Source organism: Seriola aureovittata, chromosome 15, assembly GCF_021018895.1.
Source record: "Seriola aureovittata isolate HTS-2021-v1 ecotype China chromosome 15, ASM2101889v1, whole genome shotgun sequence".
Taxonomy (NCBI): domain Eukaryota; kingdom Metazoa; phylum Chordata; class Actinopteri; order Carangiformes; family Carangidae; genus Seriola; species Seriola aureovittata.
The window spans coordinates 21053169-21081089 of record NC_079378.1 but is presented as its reverse complement, the minus strand read 5'-3'; the positions used below and the strand labels follow the sequence as shown (position 1 = coordinate 21081089).

The 27921-nt window shown below is 41.1% G+C and overlaps 1 protein-coding gene across 5 annotated transcripts; it reads left to right on the top strand.

The window, feature by feature from the left end:
* On the top strand, nucleotides 1-27371 carry usp25 (ubiquitin specific peptidase 25). Of its 5 annotated transcripts, none has more exons than XM_056397155.1 (26): nucleotides 1-227; nucleotides 5657-5734; nucleotides 5907-6051; nucleotides 6387-6510; nucleotides 7595-7757; nucleotides 9428-9514; nucleotides 10964-11101; nucleotides 12032-12105; nucleotides 12228-12301; nucleotides 13161-13312; nucleotides 14984-15111; nucleotides 15230-15325; nucleotides 15453-15617; nucleotides 16264-16502; nucleotides 16622-16692; nucleotides 16784-17012; nucleotides 17484-17744; nucleotides 18326-18465; nucleotides 19890-20063; nucleotides 20938-21033; nucleotides 21817-21995; nucleotides 22682-22760; nucleotides 22913-22992; nucleotides 23258-23381; nucleotides 25229-25421; nucleotides 26166-27371. In XM_056397155.1, exons 1-26 carry the CDS (start codon nucleotides 186-188, stop codon nucleotides 26336-26338), a joined length of 3504 nt encoding a protein of 1167 aa, XP_056253130.1. In that variant the 5' UTR covers nucleotides 1-185; the 3' UTR covers nucleotides 26339-27371. The 5 variants fall into 5 exon arrangements, with proteins under 5 accessions (XP_056253130.1, XP_056253131.1, XP_056253129.1 ...); XM_056397156.1 differs by having other exon boundaries at nucleotides 12029-12105; nucleotides 19890-19928; XM_056397154.1 differs by having other exon boundaries at nucleotides 12029-12105.
* The last annotated feature ends 550 nt before the right edge of the window (nucleotides 27372-27921 follow it).

Genomic DNA, 27921 nt, shown 5'->3' with positions numbered 1-27921 from the left:
CAGGGAAGAGCAATGTTTTCATGCCTGCTGACGACCTGCGGTAGTCACTCTGCCATGGCGCCCGTAATGTCGATGATTGAGGAGGGGACATCATAGCATCGCATTTTCATTCGCTTTAGTGAAAAGTGTTCCTTGCATTTTGAAACTCTGGTTTGGATTTAATAAAATTTATCTCTGAACCGGCCATGACCGTGGAGCAGAATGTCCTCCAGCAGCATTCTCAGAAGGTAAGCTTACAGAAGCTAACTTGGTGGCTGGCTAACTTTAGCCGAACTGTATAGGTACATAGTTTTAGGGCTCAAAGTATTTGCAACGTCGGCTGACCAGCCTCATGGTTAGTTGGATTATCCTCGAATTGATGTTTTATTATGGTTACAGGACATGCGTCTGTAATGTTAAGGAACCAATTGTAAGAACCAAAAAAATTGTTTAAGCTAGGCCTTACGTTATCCTAGCTCAAAGCGTTATCCAATGTTTTGCTAGCTGTTAGCTAATGTTAGCTAACGGCACCACGTAAAGTTAGGTTAAACCATAGCGTTGTTCGCCCAAGTTGTGTAACATTAATGATAGTTGCTAATACATACACATCCATGTGGGCAAAACGTTATCTCGCTTGGTAGCTTTAGCATACTGGGCGAACTGTGTCGTCAACTGAAATAAACAAGGCCAAGTGACAGATTTAACGCAAGTGTCGTCAACTTCGTACTAGACTAAGTAAATCTTTTTCTCCGGGGCGCTATACTGAAGATGTAGGCTACAACCAACAACAATGTTTAGCTTGAAGGCGTGGATATCCGTGTTTGTGTGTTCAAATGTTTCCTAGGTTACTCATCACATTGATATCTTTGTTTACAAAGTGTGGCCAGCGGCGGAGGTAGAAACATAGCCGAGCGTTGACGTTTGGCGGAGATTGAGTAGCCTGATATTGAGCCAAGCGTGTAATGGTTCACAACCGAGAAGGCAGGTTGTTAGGTTACATTTGATCATAACTCTCAGTTTACGAAAGTGCATTAAGGGTCATTCCCGTTGCTTAGGCTCATGGTTATGAGATTTACTCTGTGACCACCATCCAGAGCATTGCACAGCTCTGGTTAGTTATGTAACCACTTGACTGGTGTTGCTAAAACGTAGGTAAGATATTTGCTCTGCCAGTCCTAATTAAAAAGAAATTATCATTTTTTTCGTAATAGTTATGTGGTTATGTTATGCTACACTACAATTCAGTACTTTGGTTCCGCAGCATAGTCTTTTTGTGTTCAACCAAATCTGACTTAGGACTTAGGCTAGCAGTGAGGTGAATATCTGATGGGCTGGTGGCAGTTAAAAGTCTGGAGCACAGGCAAAAATAAATTCTTCGCCTTCCATCGATGACTCAAGCTTTAAAGCAGCAGTGTAACACAAACCCTATTATGCAGTGTGACCTTTTCCAGGGTCGAAATGAAACCACAATTAACAGCACTGACAGTAAAGATAGGCTAAAAGTGGTCTATTACAGTATTGAGCAATTTTGCTTCATAGGTGACTTAACAGTCGCAACTAAATGTTAAAAAGTTTTGTTTTTTTTAAAGTGTCACCATGCACAGCTGTTCAGGTTTAATTTGTCTTGACAATAAATATGAGTGTTGATTTAGTTATAGTCATTGCAGTTGTGTTCCATCATTAGAGTGCCTCATGAGTGTAAGGTGTGGTGCAGGTTTTCATGTAATGATCTGTGCGATGAGGTCATATTGAAGGACTTCTAATCCTTCCAGAGCAATTTGTTTTTGTTTGCAACCCCTTCACATGCACATTCAAAACAGCCGTGAGAACCTGAGAGTAGATTCACTGGGAATGCCCCCGTCTATGACCTGCTGTACAGCCTCAAAGTTGCTCCCTGTGCCATGCAGAGAATTCTGTGGTGTAGTTCACAAGCTGCCACTTAATGGCCGATGACCAGTCTGACAAACAGCCATGCCAGACATGTCACATGGAGATGAGAAGTGTGTTTGTGTGTGTGTGTTTGTGTGTGTTTGTGTGTGTTTGTGTGTGTTTGTGTGTGTTTGTGTGTGAGTGTTTGTGTGTGTGTGTGTGTGTGTGTGTGTGTGTGTGTGAGGGAGTGACTGCTCTTGTGGTTGACTTGGCCCTGACCTCACAGGTGTAACTCCCTTCACACTTCACTGACACTGCCATCCTCCATGCCAACAAAACTGCATCCATCAGTCTCTTCCTCTGACCAAAAGCCACTGTAATTTTTATGTTTACTTGTCTTCAGTGGTTGTAACATGGCGAGTGCATGATATAATGCTTTTATTGCCTTAGTAACAGAGTTCTCCACACTGCAAGCACTAGCAGCCATCAGCCATAACTATATCTGCTGTAATTAGAGCCTTTGGGAAATGCTTATTTGCTTCAGACATAATGTGCTGTTATAAATATTGTTCATAAATGTTTGAAGAAGTGAAAGAAAAGTGTAAATGAGGCCCTATAGTAACATATTCTGATAGTTTCTCTCCAAAACTTGTTTCTTTTAAATTAGCCCTCAGTGTCAGGCATCCATACTAATACTTTTTATTCAATACAGTGACATGTCAGAGTAGTATTTCTTCTATAAGGTTGGTAAAGAAAGGTGTTATATTCCTTATTTATCTATTGTTGTGACCTAACTCACTTGTGAGTTGTGTAAATTGGTTTATATGCTGTTACTTTAAGATAGGCGTAAACCTTCTTTTCATTCTCCACTGACTTTGTGAAAACATTTCCCCTCTGGGGTTAAAGAAAGCACTTTTGCTTTCGAAGGCTCACAGAGAATCATGTTGTTGATTGTAGGATTGGAGAACAGGTACACAACAGTAACCCCCGGGCTGGAAGAATTGAGTGCCTCACATCAGGATAGTACAGCAGAAGTCATGCTGTGCTGATGTCTTTGACTGATCTGACAGTGCTCAGTTGTAAATGCATGTTTTTCAGATACTTAGATTGTTGTGATGGTAATATTGTTGTGATGATGATAAATCTTTTTAAATAAGTTCAGTTGTTTTTTTTTGTTTTTTTTTAAATTCACATTTAGGAGAAGTCATTTTGGGATCAGTCCTTCTGAGCTAGTGCTATCATCTTCAAATAATTATTGGAAAATCATTTGTAATCTGCCCAGTCTGTGACTAATTAATTCTTAATGTAGTAATCTATATGCTTGATATTGTGGCACTTTACATTAAATTATACTCACATTAAAATTAAACAAGGCACATAACAATCTGAAAATATTTGCAGGGCACAACGTTCTGGATGACTGACAGCTGTGTATAGTTTGAATTTATTTAACACTGTCAGTTGTGCAGAATATGTTGTTCTGGGTGTGTCAGACACAAACCTTTGTGTTCAACACTTTATCCATTAGAAATTAACAAGTTAGATTTTTACCTTAAATTAATTCCATTTACTTTCAATCAGCTCGTATTGTGCAATCATCACTTGGTTGTAGACTTCCAAAGTATGCTGTTTGTTGTGACGACTGTTTTTACATCAAAACTGTTTTGGTATCATGTTATGTGCACCAGCCGTAGCTGCTCACTTTCTCTGCTCGGTCAGCCAGCTGGCATTTTAGTGGTTGAATAAAGGGTGTAATTTCCAAATCACTACACTGTTATTTTGCAACTCTGAGAGCAAGTGATGTGCTGGACCCCTGCAGAATGTGGTTGGAGCTAATGGAGGGGATTCATTCAGAGTTTTCCATAAGCGCAGACTGTTGGTCGGACTGCTGGACATTTCTAGCCAACTACTTTCATACTGTTTCAAGTAACATCACCATCACTTTTACTAATCTTATAACCATATAAGTATAACTTTTAACTGGATGAAGGATTTTAGTCATTGGACACCCGGATCTTAAGTTATCAGAGAAACAAGCTGAGCAAACCGCCCCTCTCGCAGCCCTTCCTGACGTCCTGTGTCTGCCCAAGAGTGTCAGAGAAACACTCATTTTTAATACGAAACTGTTTTATTCAGTTCTGAGTTGTTATTGGTTTTTAATTAGACAAAACTGAACACTGAAGGAATCCTTCTAAAAAATAAATTGGTATTAAGATGTTTAACAATGAAGACAACAACTCTCATAATCATAGAAAACCATGGTGTTCATTATACAGCACTGTAATCAAAATCTGATGTATGTGGACATGTGTTGTCAAACCTCAGAGTTCACACTTGGCCCTATTAGTTCCTTTTCCCTGATCTGAGTCTATTTTCTTTGAGTGCTTCTGGTGTATTGTGATGTTTGATGTTTTGTTAAGGTGCAGTTCACTTTTATCATTTCACATTAATAGTGAAAAAGTATACACTGCACAAGTAAAGTGCACAAAATGTGTGTTGGATGAAGGCCTGTGTTATTTGTTTGGTGGTAGTGCTGCTTTATGACATGACATGCTCCAAGGCTTGAGTGGTTTTCACTTCCTTTTGTTGTAGTAGCAGAAGCACTCCAGTGTTCAGAACAGCCTGTGACGTAGACTGTGTAAAGCATTGCCATATATGTGTGTTGTGCAATCAGTCTATGGTGTATGAAATGAACATACACTAATGAGTCCTCATCTAATGGAAACCCATGTGATGTGACACTCTGTTGCCTGCTGCACCTGTGAAAGCTGCAGCACACTCTGTGTTCCTCTCACTCGAGACTTAAGACTTCTGCCTTGGATGCTGACACTAAGTGCACTCCCCCTGTATTTATAGTGCATTTATTCTAGCTGTGCATTGTGGGTTAAGAGCGTGTGGTTAAAGCCATGCAGTCCAGCTGGGTTTGACATCGTTAGGTCATCACACGTCAGTGAACTCATTAATAGGGATGGGATTTGACAGGGAGCTTCTGATTAGATACTGTATCACTTCCTCAACCACAAGTTAGATATGTATGGCAATTTCCAACATTGTGTCTTAACATTAGGATCATTTTGTGATTATCTGTTACTTTTAATGCAGGTGATACTAATTGTTGATACTGACCAGAGTCTATTTGGAGGGTAAAGCAGCAAGTTGCCATACTTTTTTCTGTCTGAGCTTTTACGTCTGGATGGTGTTGAGCCAGATGCAATCTAATATTGGTTTCGCAGAATGTGACTTTGCCATGAGATGCCATGAATCGTTGCTTTAAAATGACTAGAAAAAGATTAATCATTTATCTAAATAGTTCCAGATACATTTTCTGTCAATCAATTCATTGATTAATCATTGCAGCCCCAATTGCCATGACATTGGTTCCATATGTAAAGCTGTTTAGAGCACCTAAACTTCCATATATTGTATAACTGCACTGAGAGTAATTATGATCAGAGCCTGTGGTGCAGCATGTTACGCTGCAAATTCTCATCAGTTTTTATTCAAAATAATTATAAAAAAAATCATTAAAAAAAAGATTAATTATAATAGAGAAAATATTTAGCCTTCCCCTGTTGACTTAGATAGAAATAGGGACCTTATAGCGCCTTTCGTAAAATTATCTGGCTGTCACTATAGATGAGTAAGAGCCTTATAAGTACAGTTATTATTGATGTAGTTGAAACATTGGCATTTTTCAGCCTTAAAATTAAACTTACACCGACCCTGTTCTAAACTACTTACTCCTTCTCTTGCATCCTGCTCTGCTCCTGACAGCTTGTATTCTTCTCTCTTCCTTTGCCTTCAATAGCATCAACAGACGCTACTAAACCAGTTGAGGGAGATCACGGGCACCACAGACGTTCAGCTGCTTCAGCAGGCTCTGCAGGTACATTATGTGTTTCATCATGCATCACAAACTATCAGAGCTGACACTCATATACTGTGTGCACTTGAACCCAAGATGAAATAGAGTTCAAGTTCTAGTCGAGTGTTGGTGTTAATTTTCCTGTGTTCATACCCAACTAACATAAGCCTGAACAAATACATTGTTGCTGCAGGTGAGCAATGGAGACCTGGCCGAGGCTGTAGCTTTTCTGACGGAGAAGAATGCTAAGGTTCCTCAGCAAGATGAGACAACCTACTACCAGACATCTCAGGTGGCCAGCGACAGATATATCAGCGTGGGCAGCCAGGCAGACACAAGTGAGCAGCTCACTTAAAATTTTGGTACAGAAGTACGAGAGACCTCACAGGGATGATTAAAAGAAAAAAGAAACGCATAAGCTTAGTTTAAACTTTCATAACACAGGATCTCAATCTGTATAAATGTCTGTAATTAAATTTGAATGCACATTAAAAATGATTCAACAACCATGTTACCCATGTCAATGTAATGTATTGTTTAAATATTACAGCACAAAACATCATACACATGCAACAGTAAGTCTTCAAAGATAATGAAACAAAGTGTTTGGATTACTTCCTTCAACTTTCTAAAAGTGTGTATGTGTGTGTGTGTGTGCACTTTCTTGATGCAGATGTCATTGACCTGACTGGGGACGATAAAGATGACCTGCAGAGGGCTATCGCCCTCAGCCTGGAGGAGTCCAGTCGGGCGTTTAGGGAGACGGGCATCACTGATGAGGAGCAGGCCATCAGCAGGTGGGCTCAACAGCATCTCTGACTAAAAGCAAATGTACCAAGAGGTTCTGGACTAAACATCTGACCAAACAATTAAAAAACCAGCAACAAGCCTTGGATGGAGGGCTCACCGGTGCTTCAGCTGGTAGAGCGCTTACCATTATGGTTCACTTTGCTGTGTGTCAACCCCCTCTCTCCTTGACTTTCCTGTTTCTCTCTCACTACCGCTCTCACAACAAAGGCAAAAATACCAAAAAAAAAAAAAAACTTTGGAGAAAGAAAAGAGCCTTGGATGAACATCCAAACTTACCGCCTACATTGTCTTCATCCTTTCCCACAGTGTGATGAAAATATCTTTTGCACACACTTGTGTTGTGCATTGCTGAACTGATGTTCTGTAGTGAAAACAAAAGCCTTATTGTAACAGTTAGGTCAAATTAAATAATAGCCACATAATTGTCATATCCAACACCAAATCATTTGTGTCCAACAGTAAAGTTAACCGTGTTAAACACCCTGTCTAACAGTTCCTGAAATAAAGCCCTTTTGAAATAGGGTGAAAGGGGTGTGATGTTATCTTAACAATAGCACATTTCAGTGGAGTACACATGGATATCAAGTACATTATAACCTGCCTGAAGCATGATATTAAGGAGGCTCAGTTTGGCAGTTAAATTAAACCTTATTCGGACTGTACTCATGTGGACTGTTGAAATAAGCCCCTCCAATGGCTAAAGAACGACATTTATACAGAAATGTGGCGCTTAGGAGAATTGCTTTTGAACACAGTGTATTTCAACACTCACGTGGGGAGCGCTGTTACACAGCTTTGTTTGTAGACACAAGATGAAGCATGAGATGAAAGAGGGTTAAAAAATAGTGCTCAACTTTTTAGGAAATAGTGCAGTTAAACTGCAGTGGATGAACCAGCAAGTGACAAGGGATTTAGGAAAACCAATCTTCACCTCCTACTGTGAAATAAATATAACAAACACTTAAGTTCAGTTCTACATAAAGCACGTAATCCTGAGGCAATGTAAGAAAAAATGTGTTAGTTGCACTTTAATTGAATTTGTTTATATTTTGCCGCCTTCTGTCTTTCTAGAGTTTTGGAGGCCAGTATAGCGGAGAACAAGGCAAGTCTGAAGCGTACCCACACAGAAGTATGGAGTGATTCACCCAACCCGCATGACAGGAAGAGGATAGATAACTGCCCTGTGGGGCTGAAAAATGTTGGCAATACCTGCTGGTTCAGTGCTGTTATACAGGTGGGCGCACACATATACACACACACACACACACACACACACAAACACACTCACTGGCAAACCAAGACCAAATGAAAGGCACAGTCTGAAATGTTTTCTGATTATGCTCTAAATCTCCTTTGTTGTCTCAAAGTGCTTTGCTCTTACACCTACTTTCCTCAGTGATGGGAAACTTATGATGGCACTGGAGACTTGACTTTTGCATTAATTAGTACATTCCTAGTTGGTTTGCATGTAATTGTTATGATGCAGAAATCAGTGCTTTAATCTGCTGCAGTCATCCTAAGTAGTAGTGAGTTAGAGTTATATCAATGTTTATATGCTGGAAAATAATGGAAAGGCTGTCATAAAGACTTAATTTCTTATCCACTGGTGAAGTCAGTGGTAGAATGTGACCTGAGCTAAATTATGCCCGATGAACACTGGATACACCATCACATGGTGCCTGGCTCCTGTGTGTAATGTAACCCCCAACCTTGAGAAGAAGGCACTGCTTGAACCTGACCCTGCTGCACTTACAAGAACAGGAGTAAACAACTTTTCTCTTTTCCTAATAACATAGCTAATATAATCTTGACAGTTTTGGTATCCTCCTTGACATACAAACAGAAATTAAACATCATGACCCTGAGATGAAAGCAGAGAAAGATGTGGCTCTTGTTATTGCTGTTAATAGTTGAACATTTTGTGCAGTGCAGTTTTTATGTGTAACAAAATCACACCATACTGAATTTGCAATTAAATGTGATTTTGCTTGTTATGTAAAAAACATTCTATAAAGCACGACAGAGTCTTAGCTCATTTCCTTACTTCCCTAACCTGACACGCCAGATGGTTTGTTACACAGAACCATCTGGGAAGAAACTGTTAGGAAAAGGGCAGGTGCTTTGAAAAATACTTGGCATGTGATTGGATGAACTATCTGTATATCATATGAAGTGGTAGGAGAGCGTCGAAGAAGAAACACACCATAACAACAAACCACAGGCTGTGGAGCTTTAAAAGCTAGTTAGCATGTTAGATGATTCTTGCTGTCTTTGTGCTTAAAAAACAGTCTTAGAAATACAAAAACAGTCACCTCTCTGTGGCTGCCAGAAATTCCTCCCTCATAGGACACTCATTGGTCTAAACCACTGTGGTTCAGCCACAAGCAAATAGCTGGCTCCTGGCAAGATGGATTCTTGCTTGTGAGAAATCTATCTTCCCCGCAAAGTTATTCCTTTCCCACTGCACCTTAGGTTGTGCTCAGTACTTTCATCACATGATGCAACAAGAACTGTAACCATATTCTTCCAAGTAATAAGGAAAGAGGTCAGGTTTACATCAGATTGTTGTATAATCTGGCAAGAAGGGATGTCTTAATGTAATTACAATAAGCTTTTGATAAGAAACATGGTTTAATAAGGAAAAGTTAGAAAACAGGACGAGTGACTCAGAAGCACAATCTTGCACATGCAGTATGTTTATAAAGTAGTGGGAATAATTACAATGCCAGTTATTGCAACTGCAATGTAGAGACTGAGCAAGGTCAGCTTACATTGAGACACAAAATTTTATAGTGAAATCTTTCTCATGGTTGTTCTCTGACATAAAACCGGTGTATGGAGGCCAAAGCTGTCTTATCATTGGCTGTTACTAACGTGTTATCGTTATCCCTCTTCAACCTCAAGTCTCTGTTCAACCTGCTGGAGTTCCAGAGGCTGGTGCTCAACTACTCTCCTCCAGCCAGAGTCCATGACCTGCCTCGCAACCAGAAGGTGAGACCCCCGACCCGTCCTCACAGGTTCTCAGCAGAGGACAACGATCAAGCAACTACAAAGTCAAGCGTGTGATGACTTTTAATCCTTTTTAGTTGAGTCACCTGTGTGGGCGACCTCACAGTGTTTATATCATAGCTGCCCTATCGTAGCCTATCAAAGCCAGCAGTGCTTTAGCTCTGAGGGTTTGACCCTCTGAGAGCTGGGAGCCACCATTCAGCAGCTGTGTGATCTTGCCCTAAGGTCACAGCAGCTTAGTGTTGTGTCCCTGATAGTTCACTTAACTCACTGCTTCTAAGCTACAAGAAGTGTCAGCTGGTGTGAAATGTTTGATGAAGCCTTCGTATTTGTCCACTAAGACAGAAATGAAGAAGCAAACAGCGCTTGATTTGATTGAGCCTGGAGTTTTTTCAAATTTGAGATGCTCATCTTTTGTCAGTCACCACTACATTGGCAGAATAGTTCTCAGCATGTTTTTGTCTGTCCATATTTTCCCTACAGGGTGCTCACCAAAGGGTTAGCAGCCTGCCACTAATCTGGTCTAAGCCTCTGATGTGGTAGTGTGGTTTGGGGCAGTCATCTCTTCATCTAAGTTCCCTCTGTTCTAATCACTGACCTTTTAATTTAGCAGTACGAGACTGCTAGAGCTTAGTTTCTAATCTTTACATTAACATCCTTGAATCACTAGTGTTGTTATTATGCACTGCTAAGTCTTGTCAGCTCTGCATCTCACTGTTATAATGTCACTATGGTGACACTGTGCAACCTCAAATCACTTATGCAGTACATTTAAATATGGGAAGTGTGGGGAAAAAACAATCCAATATACTCTCCACTTAATACATGCACAAACATTGATAACTGTTAAATAAACTTTGTTCATTGTCATGTGGTTTAAAAGCAAATTGCTAAACTGGTAATCACCGGTGGAGTTACTGGTGTTGCATTTAGGGGATATCATATTTGATCCACAGTCAACACGGGTCTATCAGGGGGAGCTGGTACTATAGCTACCAAACCATCCCTCCCTAGTATGAAATATTATGAAAATGTTTTTTTTATGTTTTTTTTTTAAATGCTCAAATTGCTCAAACCATTCGTGCCATGAACTAAGTGCTATAAGTCTTATACACACAGCCAGTGACTTACGGGCAGACACTTTCCAGCAAGTCTTTAGCATTACTATATAATTATGTTTACAAATGGAGCATTACCTCCAACAATTATCACACTACTGATAATGTTTTACTGCTCTAAATGTGCATCAGTGCATCTGAAAAGCTTCACAAACTTTCTGTCTAAGACCTTTACTAAAACACAGGATGGGAAAATATCAGATATGGTTTTCAATGAAGCATCTGCACATACCCGCTGTCTCCTTCTGACGTGAGAAACACTCATTTGACAAAGTTTGTTTAGCTAAGTTGTCGATTGTGTTGCTGTGATCAGGAGCACAGGAACCTGCCCTTCATGCAGGAGCTAAGGAACCTTTTCTCCCTCATGGTGGGGTCCAAGAGGAAATATGTGGATCCGTCACGAGCTGTGGAAATCCTCAAAGACGCCTTCAAGTCCAGTGAGTCGCAGCAGGTAAGCCTCTTTCTGCCATACTCTGTTTTTATTTGTTTTTCCAATCCATATGTAGTTGTTGCGTTTACCAGTTAAATAGCTGTAATGATTTCTTATTGCTTTGTCTGTCTTTTATGTTTTGTAAGGTAATTTCAAAACAGTTGTCTTGAAATGTTGTATATACATTTTTAGATTTATTATTATATTTGCGGAGACTCATAGGTTATATACTGATTACCTGTACTATAAACTGTACAATAGTGCTAGAAAATAGGCCTTTTTTGCTGTTTGCACATCCCAGACATATTTGATGCTCCCAGGCTTGACTGTTCAATTTCATTGTCATTCTCCTGACTCAGCTCTACTGAATCCCAGACACTTAACCCCTCTTATCTAGAATTATTAATCCTCCAACCAGCATCATCCCCTCTTAACTAGTGTCACTACTAAATCATATTGACATGGAATTTGCTTTTTTGTGTATATATCCTTTAATTTGACACACACATGTCAAATGTACAAAGCTGTTCTGTTCTTCTCCTTACATAAGCATTTGCACTAAGCCAGTGTCTGTGCAGAGGTTAACTGAGGCCACTCTTCTGGCCTCTGTGCTCATCAGTCATGTCATTCCTCTGAGTGTTAGTCAGGTTGGAAAAGGCATTGACCTGAATTACCGGGTGGCATTGATGTCTGTGTGAGAGTGGCCTTGGGGCATTCAGGTTCCCTTTGAAGTTCAGCAATCTGTGAACTCCTCCACTAAGAGCAGTCATCTCATATCCAAAGCTCAGGGAATGTCAGCAGTTGATAGACATGGCATTGATTTGACTGATTGGACTTTCTTGCTTGTAGGTGCAGTTAAATCCTGCAGTTTGACTCTGTGACCTCCATGTCCCAATGGCGATCCTGTAATTGGTCATGTTGCATGTTTGTCTTTGCTTTGCTCAACAGCAGGATGTGAGCGAGTTCACCCACAAGCTGCTGGACTGGCTGGAGGATGCCTTCCAGATGAAGGCTGAAGAAGACAGGTAACCACAGCTCACAGCTCTTCAGAGGTCACTGTGGAAAGAAGCAGAGATGTCTCATGTAAAAAAAAAAACAAAAAAAACTGTTGCCTGTGATTTTGAACACCACGTTTCTTTGTTTTCAGGGAGGGCGAGAAGCCAAAGAATCCTATGGTGGAGCTTTTCTATGGTCGCTTCCTTGCTGTGGGTGTCCTGGAAGGTGAGAAGCAGAGTTAAATTAAAACCAATCAAGAGGAAAAGTGAGGGGTAGCTAGAGAATCACAGAGGGATTAAACATTAGGACGGTCTGATTACAGCAGCCAGAAAGCAAGCAAGTTCTTGCCCCCAGTAATGAAAGGTGACCTTGTCTTAATGAGATGTGCTCCATGTAAAAGAGGAGAGCAGTTGCATTGATCGTGGAAGACCTTGACGGCTGATTGACATTGTGCTTATTATGCATGACAATACTGGCCCAGAGCCACCAAAAGCCGAGCCAGTGGACTCTGCTGCTCATAAAATGACCTTAATGCCTCATCTGCATGTCCGCTAGCAACTCCTCTCCTCCTGTTGTGTGTGTGTGTGTGTGTGTGTGTGTGTGTGTGTGTGTGTGTGTGTGTGTGTGTGTGTGTGTGTGTGTGTGTGTGTGTGTGTGTGTGGTGGCGGGGGGGGGGGGTCTTCTCATCAGTAGTTGGTGCAGGGTGCTCTGTGCAGCCATTTAAGTAGTTGTGATTGCGTGACTGCTGAACAAGTCAAAATCACCTTGGATGTAAATGAGTGTGAAGTGGCTCCTTTTATTGCCTTTTTTTTTTTTTTTTTTTTTTCCAACCTCTTCGCCTTTTCTAACTCTTGTGTCATAGTCACACCCGACACACCTTTGACCAAGGTATACAAGATGATGCACAGTGGGATCCAAAAAGTCTTAATACCACCATCTTTCCCTCTCACATGATGATAACACAGCTTTAAATAGCTGATTGCAATTAGTGCACACTCGTCTTGTTCTCAAATGCTATCTCAGTTAGCTCAGCAATTATGACTTATTAGTGCTCATCTGTTCATCTCTGCTTGTAATTCAACAGGTAAAAAATTTGAGAACACAGAGATGTTTGGGCAGTACCCCCTGCAGGTGAACGGCTTCAAGGATCTCCATGAGTGTCTGGAGGCTGCAATGATCGAGGGCGAGATCGAGTCCCTGCACTCAGCAGAGAACTCAGCCAGGTCTGGACAAGAGGTCAGTGACAATAGTTGCTTTCATTGAACTGTTAAGAAAATTTGAATGGGCATTTTGACAAGTTATACAAAACAAATCTTTTTTTTTTCATTCTCACATGAAATATAAGAGGTGAACTAGAAATAACTAATGGCTACATGACCATAATGAAGAGTTAAACATCTAATTTTTCAACCAAACAATTTGTGTACCACAAATACATGTGCAGTCTGTCTTCTCTTAACATTTAATTTATGTAATTGCCTCATTACAAAATTAACGTACTTAAATTTGAAACATTTAAGTATGTATGTAAGAATATGAAGTAATTTACATGTATTAATTGGGTTTTTATTGCCAATGTCTTTCCCATGACTTTCTCAGTTGCCTATAACAGCCTCTGGAGTGATTTTTATGTAAAGGACCCAGGCCAAATTTTCCAAGAAAATCCAAAAGATGTGACGTTTATTGTCACTCCCACATACCTCAATGCCTGGCTTCCACTCCCCTACAGCACCAGCAGTGTGCAACACTAGCTAATGTTAGCTTTGAAATGGAGTCTGCTAACGTCAGCAAACGATTTGTTCCCTGCACAACATAGACTGTGTCAGCACGAGCATTAGGATGCTGACTGCAGTTCACTTAACGGCCACTGGTGTCTTTAATAACAAGAGTTTTTGTGAATGTTACATATAGAAGCTTTAATTGCTAATAGCAGTTGTTAATCACCACCTATCATTAATACAAAAGAGAAGACAACCAGGTTAAATAATATGGGATTATGTGGTGGATCCTCTCCAAAGGGTTGACCTCCTTGCCCTTATTCCACACCTGTGCTATTCTGGGTTTGACCTCTGGTTCACTGTAGCCTTGCCTGCAGTGTCCCACAGCAGCTGGGAGTAGCTAATTACCAGGCGAGTACACAGATGGGTATGGCACCGAGCCCTCTGGAAAAGCACCAGCCATGAGCACAAGGGAGTGAGGGAGCAGGAGTGATGCTCCATTCACATCATATAGGCATACAGGGTTTCCCCCAGGAAAGAATCAGACAAGCAGTTAAAATCTAATGGTGCTGTCAAAACCAAAATTCACATCCCATTCACATTTATGTGGATCGGGGCAAGAAACATTCAATTATTTCCAAATTGACCCGCCTTCTTCGCTTAGAGTTCAGTTTGATCGAAGCAGCTAGTTTGAGAGGGGTGGGACTGACCTCTCATTCAGGAAATATTGTTTGCTGATGTTTTATAACTGCACAGCAAAAGAATACAAGCAGCAAAAGAGGAGAGATGCTGTTTGCTGCAATGAGTGGAAGGACAGTGACAGTAAAATGTTTGATAAAACACATGTTTAACTGACAACTTTGTGGACTGCTGTCGTTAGCCTGCTAGCCGTGCTAGCTCCTAGCGGTTACATTTACAATTCTGCCCATGCCATTTCCTGTCCCTCCTGCTGTGAGTCACACCACATGAGTAAATTTTGCCAGGTGGAGTATGGTCTGAATGCGCCATGAATCAGTTGCCAAAATCTTCTCAAAAATGGATCTTGTAAACCACATTTTGTTATATGACAATTTGTCACAGTTAAATAAGAAAAAATAAGAAACTCCACAAGAAAAGGCAAAATATCTTTACCAAACTTTATATTCTAACACGACATGAGAATTAATCTCAAGATCCTATTTTCTTTCAGCACTGGTTCACAGAACTCCCTCCTGTGTTGACCTTTGAACTGTCAAGATTTGAATTCAACCAAGCACTAGGACGTCCTGAGAAGATCCACAACAAGCTTGAGTTCCCCTCTATGCTCTACATGGACAGGTGATAGAAATATTAACAACTGGTTTTTATTATAGAATCTATTTGTCCCTCCTGGAAATGACAGTTAATCCCGAGACTTTTAAGACTGAAGCCTCTGCTGTAATCTTTGTGTCGTTAGGTATATGGACAGGAACAGAGAAATAACAAGGATCAAGAGGGAGGAGATCAGGAGGCTGAAAGAGCATCTGACACTGCTCCAGCAGCGCCTGGAGAGGTAATACCTTTTTATTTAGCTACAGTCAACAACAGCCTTCTAATTGTGCTCTCTATTTGTCTCACATTATGCCCTTCTCTCTTATTTCTCTCCCCCTCGGCTTGCCTCCATCTCTGCTCCCTCTCAGGTATCTGAGTTATGGCTCAGGCCCCAAGAGGTTTCCTCTGGCAGATGTCCTCCAGTATGCCATGGAATTTGCCTCCAGTAAGCCAGTGTGTACCTCCCCAGTGGAAGACATTGACTCATCAGCACCCCCCGGTGGCACCACAGGACAACAGCTGCCCCCACCAAGGCAAGTTTCATAAGAAAGCCTGTTGTTTGATTTCTTCATCATTTCTTCTCTTAATTTCAGGAGCAGGGACAGAGGAACAGGTAAAAAGATTATTTTCATATTATTATCCTGAACCTCACTTGCTTGTACCAATATTCCAAGAACTTTATAAGTCCCAAACCCTCTTAAATCCACAAACTTGTCATAAATTGCTGTTTTAAGTTGATGAATGCCACATGTTCATTAATACGTACGTGATCTACAGATGTGACCAGTAATATAAGTAGACAAGTTTCATTTAGAAAATGTCCCCCAAGAGTGAAAAGAAGAACTTCATAACACAGATCTTCAAGTGCAGTAGAGATAAGTCATATAACCTGAAAAACCTAAACCTGAAAAAAATAATACTGCCATCACTGTACAGTAACAGAAATTAAGAGGGAATGGTTTGACATGAAGTTAGATGCAGCAAAACAAAGTGGCCTGTCATAAAATGGAAGATGAACAAGTCAACATTTTTGTTTGAGGAGAAAGTCAGATTATCTGTACATTATTCACACTACAGGCCATTCATTCATTTTATTGGTACTTTGTTGTTGTAACTCTAGACCTGTATTTCTTTATGTATTTTGTTTTTATTCTCTATACTTTGTGTCTTACCCTGCAGCACAGCCGAGCAGGACTCCTTGCCTCCCCTAGAGAGCTCAGGCCCTGCCTCGGTTCCCGCTGCAGCTCCCACTGCAGCCCAACAACAGAGAGTACCCATTCATAAACCCTTTACCCAGTCCCGGCTTCCCCCTGACCTCCCCATGCACCCTGCCCCACGACACATCACTGAAGAAGAGCTGAGGGTGCTCGAGGGCTGCTTGCACCGTTGGAGGAGTGAGGTGGAAAATGACACCCGTGGTAGGTGTTGTGGTTCCGTCAGCATGATTTACTTGTCCTTCACTTTCTGTATTATATTGCCAAAGTAAACATTAGATGGGCACTTACTAATAGATTGTATATGATGTTTTTCCCATCAGATCTGCAGGGCAGTATAACCAGAATCCATAGAACCATTGAGCTAATGTACTCTGACAAATCTATGATGCAGGTAAGCACCACTTTTATTTGCAATACAAAAAGGCACAATCAAGTACTCCATTTGTGAATCAGCATTTTAAATGTTTTTTATGTTATTCCAGGTGCCATACCGGCTTCATGCAGTGCTGGTCCACGAAGGCCAGGCCAATGCAGGGCACTACTGGGCTTACATCTATGACCCACATCAGCGTTGCTGGATGAAGTATAATGATATCTCGGTCACTAAGTCGTCCTGGGAGGAGCTGGTCAGAGACTCATTCGGAGGCTACCGCAACGCCAGTGCCTACTGTCTCATGTATATCAACGACAAGAAGCCCTTTCTCATAGAAGGTACACATGGACTTACTGAGAAAACAATACATCACTCACATATGTACTTATGATGCACCATTCTAGGATTTCTGTTAGTGTTGTCATTTTGTATATGTTTGTTAATTTGTCCATTATTCAAAGTCACTGTGACCTCATGTTTGTACTGTTCTTGTGAACGTGATATATCAGGAATGCCTGTAGGGAATTTCATTACATCTGACACAATTGCCCACTTGGACTCGAGGATGAACTGATTAGAATTTGGTGCTTAGATGTCAAAGGTCAAGATCAGTGTGACCTCATAAAATACATTTTTGGCCATAACTCAAAAATTCATACTATTTGTGACACAATTTATCCCAAATGTTACAAATTCTGTTGTTGTAAGTACTTCATCACTAAGAAGAAATTGTAATTTCTTTTGAAAGAAATGAGCTTTCATGTTTTGCAGAGCAAATATATTCATTGTCCTCTCTGTTGTCTTTGCAGAGGAGTTTGATAAGGAAACGGGACAGATACTCAGCGGCATGGACAAACTGCCTCCAGACCTGAAGCAGTATGTGAAGGAGGACAATGAGCTATTTGACAAGGAGATTGAGGAGTGGGACACCCTGCAGGCCCGCAAGGCCCAGCAGGAGAAGCTGGCATTGGCCACAGCAGCTGCCGCTGCCTCGGCAGCATCCAGCGCCTCCACTTCTTCCTCTTCTCCTCAGCCCATGAGTATCGAATCCAGCCCTCCAGACAATGCAGGTCAGTATCATGACCCTTTGAATGCAGAATAGAATACTTGATGGAGAATCAATAATTGGTTGTAAGATAAATACAAAAAACTCTTGTTCCCTAGAGAGTTATAAAAAGACGAGGAAATGACCTTGAAATATTGGCATTGTATACAATATGTACAGTATGTCTCAGTGAAGATTTTGACTCACCACTCAGCCAATAGCACTCAAATGTATTTCTGTTAAATTATGGTGGATACACAGTATGATAATTAGCTAAATTAAGCAGTGACAGGTCTGTTATTGGGTTGCACTTCAACTCAATTTATACTTCATTGTGGACACACTGTTATTACATAAACTACATTAAATCAAGGCACTTGTTCAAAATACAAGCTTTCTACATGAAATCCTGAATATTGGTAAATGCAATGGATGATTTCTGCAATCACACTCATAACAATGTGGATAAATTTACACTTTGCACTGTTGTTTTGGCTTTTGTGTGGATGACAAACACAGAAAATGCTTTTGTGAAAAGATAACGGTTGAAACGTAAAGAACCGTGAATTTCTGCATTTCTCTGATGGTGCTGTCGCCCTCTTGTAGTACCCCAGCAGGACCCAGAATACATGGAGCAGCCATCACCCACAAATGACTCCAAGCACCTGCAGGAGGACACAGAGAGAGCCATCTCAAGGGCTGCTGCTGAGCAAGAGGAGAGAAGCCCTGAAGCATTGCTAAATGCTGTATGTAAAATACACAAAGACACAGTGACACAGCCACACTCACGCCATGTCATTGTCACCCGTCATGTGTATCAGTCTTTTTTTTTTTTACACATCAGTTTGTTTATATTAATCTTAAAAACTGAAGTGTATTCACCTGCGTTTTTATTTCATCTCATTTTATTTCATCCACTGTCATCTTTCCCCCCCTGAGTAAATGAACTGAGAGAACACCTGTAGGAGTAATTATTTGCTCAGGATCCAATTTTATTTGTTGAATGAGGTGTCAACTATTTGCTCTTGAAATGTAATATTTAAGTGTCAATACAAGAGCGCTTAAAAGCTGCTATAATCCATATTTTTTTGTGACTATTTGTATGTGAAAGGTGTCATTTATAGTGACGTGATCATAGTGATTACAGAGAATGCTCACTCAACTCTGCTGTTCCTCTCAGTGCTATTGAGCTTAATAGGGTCTTTCAGCCCATTGTTTTGATTTTCTGACCAGCAACTTGACTGTTTTGTTTCATTCTCTCTGCTAATATAGCATCATAGCAGCATCGAAACAGGTCTAAAAGCCCATGACCAAACATCAGACAGACGCATTCAGTGACTAGCTGGTGAACATAGGGGAGAATTTAGCAACTAAAGAGTCAGATATTTTTCTGTGGAGTTGGTGGAGACTAAACCAGAGCTAAAAGGAAGAGAATGTTGGACTTATATTCACCAGCTGTTCAGTAACGTGACACCAAATGAATGATAGTGGTCCGTTCGTAACTCAGATGTGTTAATAAGTTACTATTTGCTAAAGGTCTGGCCCACTGATGCTCCCAATGGCAAGTCCGATTATGTCAGCGGGTGCGTTGTCAATGTGTTTGTGTGAGAGAGAGAGATCTCTTGAATGAAGCAACAGTGGAAAACATTTAAGTTAGAGATCTTTTATTAATTAGACGGTGGCGGGTGAATGAACAGGTACAGGAGGGAAGATTGTCCGCTAGTTATTCAGTTGCAGATGGTGTTGTTCTCTCAGATGGACTATAAAATGAAGATAAAAATGCTAAAATGGGTCGCCAAATATACTTTGGCCGCCGTTAACATACCTGGACGGCCCGCCCAATTAAAGTCTGTGTGGGAAACACTGATTTGAGTGTTGTTTTTAGACAAACCTGAATAAATGTGAATCTATCCTTTAATCCATATTTCATGCTGATTCATCATTTTCAGAATTGTTCCCAATGAGTCTGAGCAAGGATTAATTTTGATTTGTCGAAAATCAAGTCTTATAGGAAAACCACATCAAATCTTGTAGTGTTCAGGTGTTAAATCAGTTTATTTGATGAGTACTATTTTGCTAATATTATACATTTTCCCTCGATCTTTAATGTTTCTTGCCTTTCCATCAGTTGTCTCCCCTTCCTGTTTCATCTGTCCCATTCTCTTTACAGTCTATTCCCCCTCCCACCTTCCCTCAGCCTGAGGTCCGGGTGAGCACCCCCTCCACCCCTCCTCCTGACCTGGTCATGGAGGATGAGTCCTCTGGCCAGCGCACAGTAGAGGTGGCCATTCCTAATGTGGGGACCTTTGTCATTGAGTCAGAAGAGGGGGGGTATGATGATGAGGTAGCTCTCTCCCACATAAATCTTCGTTCCCTTTTTGTGCTGACGAGTCTGTGCTTATTTGATACATGGAGTGAGAGCATCATTACCCATTCACGTGGCTCTACATAAGATTTTTCACACCTGAGGAAATCTGACACTTTATACTGACTGATTTGTGGATTGGCTTGAGGCTGAAAATGCTGTGCAATAAGACCGATCTCTGTTGGCCTTTCTATATTACCCTTGTGTGAAAAGTCTCTTCTTGAGCCAGCCTGCATCTTGGCACAAAGACAGGTTGACATTTAGCCGAAATCCTACATGAGTCACTGTTAACTGTAAAAGCCGAGACCATAGTGTCATGATATGAAATAAAAAAGCCGTTGTATGTTCTTTGTATGTCTAAACTGTGTACAAAAAAGACCTGTGTACAAAATCAAATGCACCTGTCGTGGATCTTTATTATCGTATACACAGATTTCATGCTGTTGCTATGGAATCGTAGTTGAATTTTCTTTTGAATTGGCTTAATATCAGCAGTAGTTGTAGCTCTGTATGTTCTGCGTGGACAGTTGTTGTTGTTAGTGAGTATTCTAGCCTGTTCCCTCACTGCCCTGCACTTTTGGCTCTCCGTCACACACAGCTGTCATATGGCTACCTTGGTTTTCCCACATTATCCTTGTGAGGATTGTGCATCATGCCATTGAACCGACTGGCTTTGTCTCTCACAACTGTGCCACTCTAACCAATGCATGGGTTGCTGAGTGATGTCTGGCATGCCCTGACTGTGGTATGCTTTATTATAGTGCCTCAGAGCACGTAACGTAGAGGTTGACCTTGCTTGGTTCGTCCCAAGGACCTGTTGTTTTGTTTAACATGGTTCCTGCTTCCTGGGCAGGCGATGATGACCCCCAACATGCAGGGTATAATAATGGCCATTGGCAAATCCAGCATCGTATATGAAAAGAATGGGCCTGAGGCAGCCTTTTTTAAGGTACACACTATCTCTTCTTTTCCTCATTCCATCTCCGTCCACCTCCCTTCTTATGTCATTCCATTTCCTGGTTTTCTCTTTTGTACTTTCTTCCAGTGCAGGAGACAAACACAAAACACTTAGAGCTAGTTACTCAAGAGTCACTCGAACCTTTCTAATCATGCTGTTTTTTTCAGATCTTGAGTCAAAAGTTACGAGTGGAAAGTTGTCTGTTTATTCCTGAGCTGCTGCACAGATGCTCAACTGTGCGAAAAAACAAGCAGTTGCCTCTTAAATCTCAAAGACATCAAGTAATACCAAAAGAAAAAAATTTGAAAACAAGACAGCTCTATGTGCCACTTCTCAGTAAGGACAATTTGTAGTGGATCAAAAGAATACCCATTAAACCATGACTTTTTTTTTTTTTTTTACAGCAAGTAGTGGAAAGATTGCTTGTTTTTCAACATTTTATTGTTGACAGTAGTTTATTCCAACAATCACAGAATCCTTTAGACATTTTTTAGTCCTGCCATCTATTTATCTAGCTTGAATCAGTACAGATGTTTTGCAGTAGTATGAGTCTAAAATGGCAAGTGCATTGTACCGTGATAAAGTAGCTCAAAGCTCTGCCCAAAAGTTTACTAATCAAGGACGGTGTCAATGTCTAAAAGGGAAATTCACTGCAGGTTACCCTTAAGATCTTGACTCAAGAGTAGCTGAATAAGAAGCATCCATATCCATACCACCACAGCCTCAGTCAAGAGTTTTAACCACGACTTGTTATGACTTTGTCTCTCTGCCCAGGCCATAAAGCTGGAGTATGCCCGTCTTCTGAGATTTGCCCAAGAGGACACATCACTTGAGAATGATTACCGACTTCAGCACATCATCGTCTATTTCATCCAAAACCAGGCACCCAAGAAGATCCTGGAGAGGACTCTGCTCACACAGTTTGCCGACAGGAACCTGGCTTTTGATGAGAGGTAGTTAAGACGTTAGGCTCTGCCACAACCTTGCGTTTTTAAAAAAATCTCATATACTATTCTGTGTTCTGTGCCTTTCGTCCAATCGTCTTAAACTTAGCCACCTACTAAAATCAACTTAGATAATTTACATAAACTCAACTTCTCAAAATGACCAGCAGAGGGTAGCAGAGACCTTGACTCTAACATTACAGCATCTCTAGCAGCCCTCCTGATTCACAGTCAGCACAGACTGACTGTGTCTCATCTGAACAATGCTTTCTGAAACACAGACGATAAGAGACACATGTCCAGTAATGATCTTTTTAGTACTGCTGGCAAATAAGATTCCCTCGCTGGTGAGATTGTGATGCTCGTGTCATAAGTGTGTGTAATGCTCCTTACTACCTCTTAAAACTTTTCAACTACGCTTGTTGGCCTCAATCCATATTCATGAGTGAAAAATTGATTTCTCCCTTCTCCTCTATTTTCAGCAAGATAATTAGATTTATGTGTGCATGTGGCCTCAATAGGAGCCTCCGGAGGAGTGTTTCACTTCTCCTCTCAGCACTAAAGAGTGATTCATTAGGCCATGTTAAGGCCTAGGGGCAGGGTGGACCGTTTCATCTCCTGGAGTACCTCACAATGACTCACCATCTTATCGCTAATGGCGGTTCTTCTTCCTGTCTCCCCACCTCCCCCCACAGATGTAAGAGCATTATGAATGTGGCACGTGCCAAACTGGACCTAATTAAGCCAGAGGAGGTCAACATGGATGAATATGAGGTCAGCTGTGGTCTCTTCTGGGCTTTATTTATCTAAAATAGTAGACTGCCTTCAAGGTAGTATTACACATTGTCTTTAAAGCTTTTGCTGTGACATAATTGAGCTTGAGCATAGATAGCTTGCCTGTTGTAACTTCTGTTTGTTTTGATCAGATGTGGCATCAGGACTACAGGAACTTCCGTGAGACGACCGTCTTCATGATGACTGGCTTGGAACTCTTTCAGAAGACAAGGTATGGTGAAATATATCCTTACATTACATTTATTTTCAGTTCACTGGTCATCTGCAGCAGCTAGTAAATGGTGAATTGCTGCCTATAGAGGGCAGCAGTTAACTGTCTGTACAACTCCAAGCTTTGTAGTTGTACAGTGGGTTCATCAAGTTTATTTCTTCTGTATAATGGTTTACTCTGTAAGTTCTCAGTGCAACTTTGACATTCCTTGCAGGCTATTTTATCTGAATGTAACATCTGTTCATGAACATCGCTTCCTTTCCAGTTACGTGGAGGCTCTGATGTATCTGATTTACTCGTATCAGTACAACAAGGAGCTTCTGTCCAAAGGGCTGTATAGAGGACATGACGAGGAGCTTCTTGGTCATTACCGTCGAGAGTGTTTGCTAGTGAGTTCATTCATGCACAACACAGTGATTTGTTTCAAACAACTTGTCAAATATCTTCTGAAACGTGTGGATATGTTTCTTCCTATATGTCATATCTCAATAATACAAAGTGATTTACAAAGAGGGTCTGTTTTGGAACGGAAGCCTTTGTGTCCAGCAATCCTTCCCTGTGATCCCTGTCTCTTCTTTGTCACTCCCTTCCTCTGTATCAAACTTCCTCTGCTGAAGTGACTCAGCAAAACTAACATCACCAGACACTTCCCCCTCAATACTGAGCTGTGGTACTATAATCAAATTGCTTTTGCTGAGATATTGCTTTGGCTTGCTTGCAGCCCACAAAAGATTCCACTGAAGATTTTTCATCTGATACTGACAGATGAAAATCCTTTCAGCGTTGTGATGTGAGCCCCTTTTCATTTCACTCCCACCAAACTGCAGGCTGTGCTCTGGTATTATTGGTTAGGGCTGAGGGTATTTTGGTCTGATCAGCCTCGCACTGATCTTCAGCAGCCCTCTCGCTGCTGCACTCAGTAACCTTACACCAGCATTGTGCTCATAATGTAATCACTGGAGTGGGAATAGGAAGCAGGAGGGCCCGCGAGTGTAAACACATTACCATGAGACACAAGCATGTCCTCAGCTAACCTCAAACCTCAGCTCTGCACAGCCCGATCGGTCATCTTAGATCTCTGGCCAGAACCTCTGGCTCCGTCCGCTCAGCTGTTTACCTTCAGCTCTTGTTTTAATTGAAAACACTGCTAACATTGACACAGTTAATGTACTTGGATGTTTTGCAAATCCAGCCTTGCAGTTCCCATTTCCAAACTGGCTTGAAAAAAACGGGTCGTTTCCTCAGAGAGAGGAGGTCATGGAGTTTGTCTGTGACAGCAAGGTGGTTCTGGCCAAGAACAGGAAGAAAAGCTCGTATCCACATGCATGCGAGGACGTCAGGACCCACTTAAGTTCCAGTGGCTGTAGGATACTGTGTCATATTAATGATGCCGATAAGATTACTGTTACTACTCAAGCTGTCACTTATTTATCTATCAGGACAAATGGAAAACTTGACTAGAAAGAACAAAACAAGAACAGTGAAATAAATGACATAGCAACATTTAACAACAAAGAATATTGTTTGGAGTAAAAACAATTATGTAAGATAACACAAATACACAAAGGTCAGCAAAGCGTGTTCTTGGCCAAAGCTATTTAAAACATTTTTCTTCTGTCTAAAAGCTGTGAGGGCAACATGACTTCAAACTGACTATCAAACTGTGAGTCATGCCTCCCTAGATTGGTGGTGGTGGTGGGGGGGGCAAAGATACTGCATGAGGTGAAAGGGACAGGTGCACATTGTTCTGAACACAACAGGAAGTTAGTTATTCTTGTTCGGCCCACTAATTTAGCCCACTAATCAACGCAGTCAGCAGTTGGTACAGCAGCAGTTGCTATGACATGCGGCTCATGGAGCCAACTAAGGTGCTTTAAAACCCTCAGAGGCCAATTGGGACATTTTTCTTTAAACTTCACACTCCTTCTCAGAACTGCTAATAGCTGATTCAACATATGCCTAATGGTGCCACTTTATCAAATGTAAACAATTATAGGGTAAAAAACAAGCCTCTTGTTGGAGCCCACAGCTGACTGACTGACTCCATGGCAACGTTATACTTCCTGTTTACATCCCCAAAGCCCTTAAAATTATGGGAAATGTATTTGTGAAACTTGACCATGATTATCCCTTAAATTAAAGTCAGACAAATAAAATTACAAAGTACATTAATATTACTGTTTAAAGTTTAATGTTTTAATGTATCAAAGACTCACCAGTATCTTCCCTCCCATAGAAATTAAACGAGCAAGCGGCCGCCATGTTTGAGTCAGGAGAAGAACCAGAGGTGACCACGGGCCTAGGCATCATGAATGAGCTGGTGGTGCCCTGCATCCCTCTGCTGCTGGTCCACGACACTGAGAGAGACCTTCTGGCAGTGGAGGACATGAGGAACCGCTGGTGCTCTTACCTGGGCCAAGAGATGGAATGTGAGTCCCTGAGGGAGCAGGAACAGACTTGGCCTGTTAGATATTTCTGGAGAGTTGAAGTCTTAGGTTACTAGTACATTCCTCGGTACCCCTGCCAAAGATCATGATAATCAGGCCACTGCTCAGTTCACTTCCAGGTTGTGCAGCGTTTTCACTTACACAAATTTCAGGTTAGCTGTTGTTTTATTTAAGTTTTAAAAATTCGATGATTGCAGAGCTTCACATCAATAATAGCTTCTTCATTGTTTCGTCAAAACAAAAGAAGACGTTCTGAAGACGTCCCATTGAGCCCTGGGAAATTGAGAAGGGCATTCACTGATATTTTATAAACAAAACAATTCATTTGTTAATCAGAGAAATAATCTGCAGATTAATCAACAGCAAAGTCTGTCATCTGCCTAACTGCTCTAAGAAATGTTCAGATAAATTTCTTGGTAGGAAAAAGGACTGAAGAGGATCCAGCTTTTATCAGTATGCTCCAATATCAGTCCACAGAGAGCATGTTCTTTGAGTTCCTGGCCTTTATTCAGGAAAAGCAGAGTATTATCACCCAGAGCCCATTTCAGTAGTTTTACAATCTGTTTCTGTGGTGGAACATGCTTTCAGACTACTTGTGATATCACTTTGAAAATATTTACCCTGTGCTTTCTGTGATTAGCAATCTGACTTTCCCTGTATTGTTTTGCATGGTCCATACAGTTAATTATCTACTATCTTTCTGTCTGTCTGACCTCCTGCTCGCAGCCAACCTGCAGGAAAAGCTGACCGACTTCCTCCCCAAGTTACTGGACTGCTCGACAGAGATCAAAAGCTTCCACGACCCTCCCAAGCTGCCCTCCTACTCCACGCTGGAGCTGTGTGAACGATTCAGCCGCATCATGGCCGCCCTAGGCAGGGTGCCCACCGACGGGAGATGAGCTCCGAGGGACGGCCAGACACCGCTCCCTTTTCAGAGGCCCAACCCTGGGCAAAAAATCCATGGACCTCTCTTAACCCATGCCTTCCTTATAAATCCAGGGGTCACTCGCTTCTAGCTGTTATTCCTCTGTTACTCTTTTGCTGCTATAGGTTTTATCATTATAAATATTATTTCACTTTTATTTTAAGCAAAACACAACGGAGGAAAGGAGGAAGAGAGGACGGACTGTTGGGAGGGAATAAAGAAATGTGAGAGGAGAAGATGATGGAAAAAACAGTGGCAATCCTGCAGTGGTTGAAAGCCAAGCACATTCTGCTTCAGCTTTGCAAAAAACAGAGTTTGAGGGTTTTTCATAGTTTATTATTGTTGTTGTTGCTGTTTGATTCAAGCTTCTCCAACCACGCTCATAGCCCTTTCTAAAGCACCCTTCTCTGCGTGAAAAGGATCACCCTGCTGCTCTGCCTCCAGTTTGGTACAGTATTACCATGTTTTGTTTTATTTTTCTAAGGAAGTAAGGAAGAGAGCCTTCAGATTTATCAGTGGCTCAGCGTATCTCAAATGGGTCACATGTCTTTGTGGACTGCGCCAGAATGAGATGTTTTAAGTGCTGTGGTAGACAGCCACGGACTTCCTGTGGCTTGTTAATAAATCGAGAGAATAAAATTTTATTTATGGCCCTTTTAGGCCAAATTAACCAATGCTTTGCCTGATTTTGATTTTTACTTCACTTGCTCAATAATAACTGACACTGACATTATTATTAACATTACACCTCACTGTTCATAGTGAAATGTCTTTCATTTGAGACATTAGGGGGCAGACAGAGGAGCTGGCAGTTTGCAATGTAAGTAGAGCTTCAGTGTCCTCACTTAAAGTCGGACTGACATCATGTACCATTGGTCTCAAACCTCTATGTGATCCAGCTGTGATCATTCAGATGGTATTATGCAGTTAATTAAAATCAGCCTTTCATTAATACAAACTCCAACGTGTACAGCTTATGGCCAAGAAAATAAAACTATTAAACAAGACTCAGTTCTAGCTGCTTTGAAATTGCTTTTTTTTTTTCTTTTTTTTTTTAATAATACATTTTGAGCTAATTTCCTGCAGTAACACTAATTTCCGGGAACGAGGATCACTACAAACAACCAACGGAAGAAGACAGGAAACACTTTCACAAATATCTCCAAAACACTGGCCACCCGCATTGTGCAGACCATAAGATGAAATAATCTTTCAATATTGAATATTGAATATTGGATATATAATAAAATACAGTGCTGTGTTTTGAATTGTACTCTGAGCTTTAACTGATGAATTTTGTCTTTTTATGCCTTTGTGACAGTGACAGCTGGAGGCATCAGGTTGTCTGTCCATCTCATTCCCATGAACACAATATCTCAGGAACACTTGGACTTGATTAAGATATTCGATTTTCCTGGTCGAAGGTCACTGTGACTTCACAACACACATTTTTACATTTTCATAACTCTAGAATTCATGCGCTAATTATGACAAAATACACTGTTAAATTCCTTTACTACATATATTATGAGTCTAGACAGACATGGATGTAAACTG

Bases quoted from the DNA above. Each gene is read 5' to 3' on its own strand.
- usp25 (XM_056397154.1), top strand. From the start codon at position 186: ATGACCGTGGAGCAGAATGTCCTCCAGCAGCATTCTCAGAAG. The intron at 11,102-12,028 runs GTAAGCCTCTTT...TTTGCTCAACAG, and splicing joins AGTCCAGTGAGTCGCAGCAG to CAGGATGTGAGCGAGTTCAC. The intron at 17,745-18,325 runs GTCAGTATCATG...GCCCTCTTGTAG, and splicing joins CAGCCCTCCAGACAATGCAG to TACCCCAGCAGGACCCAGAA.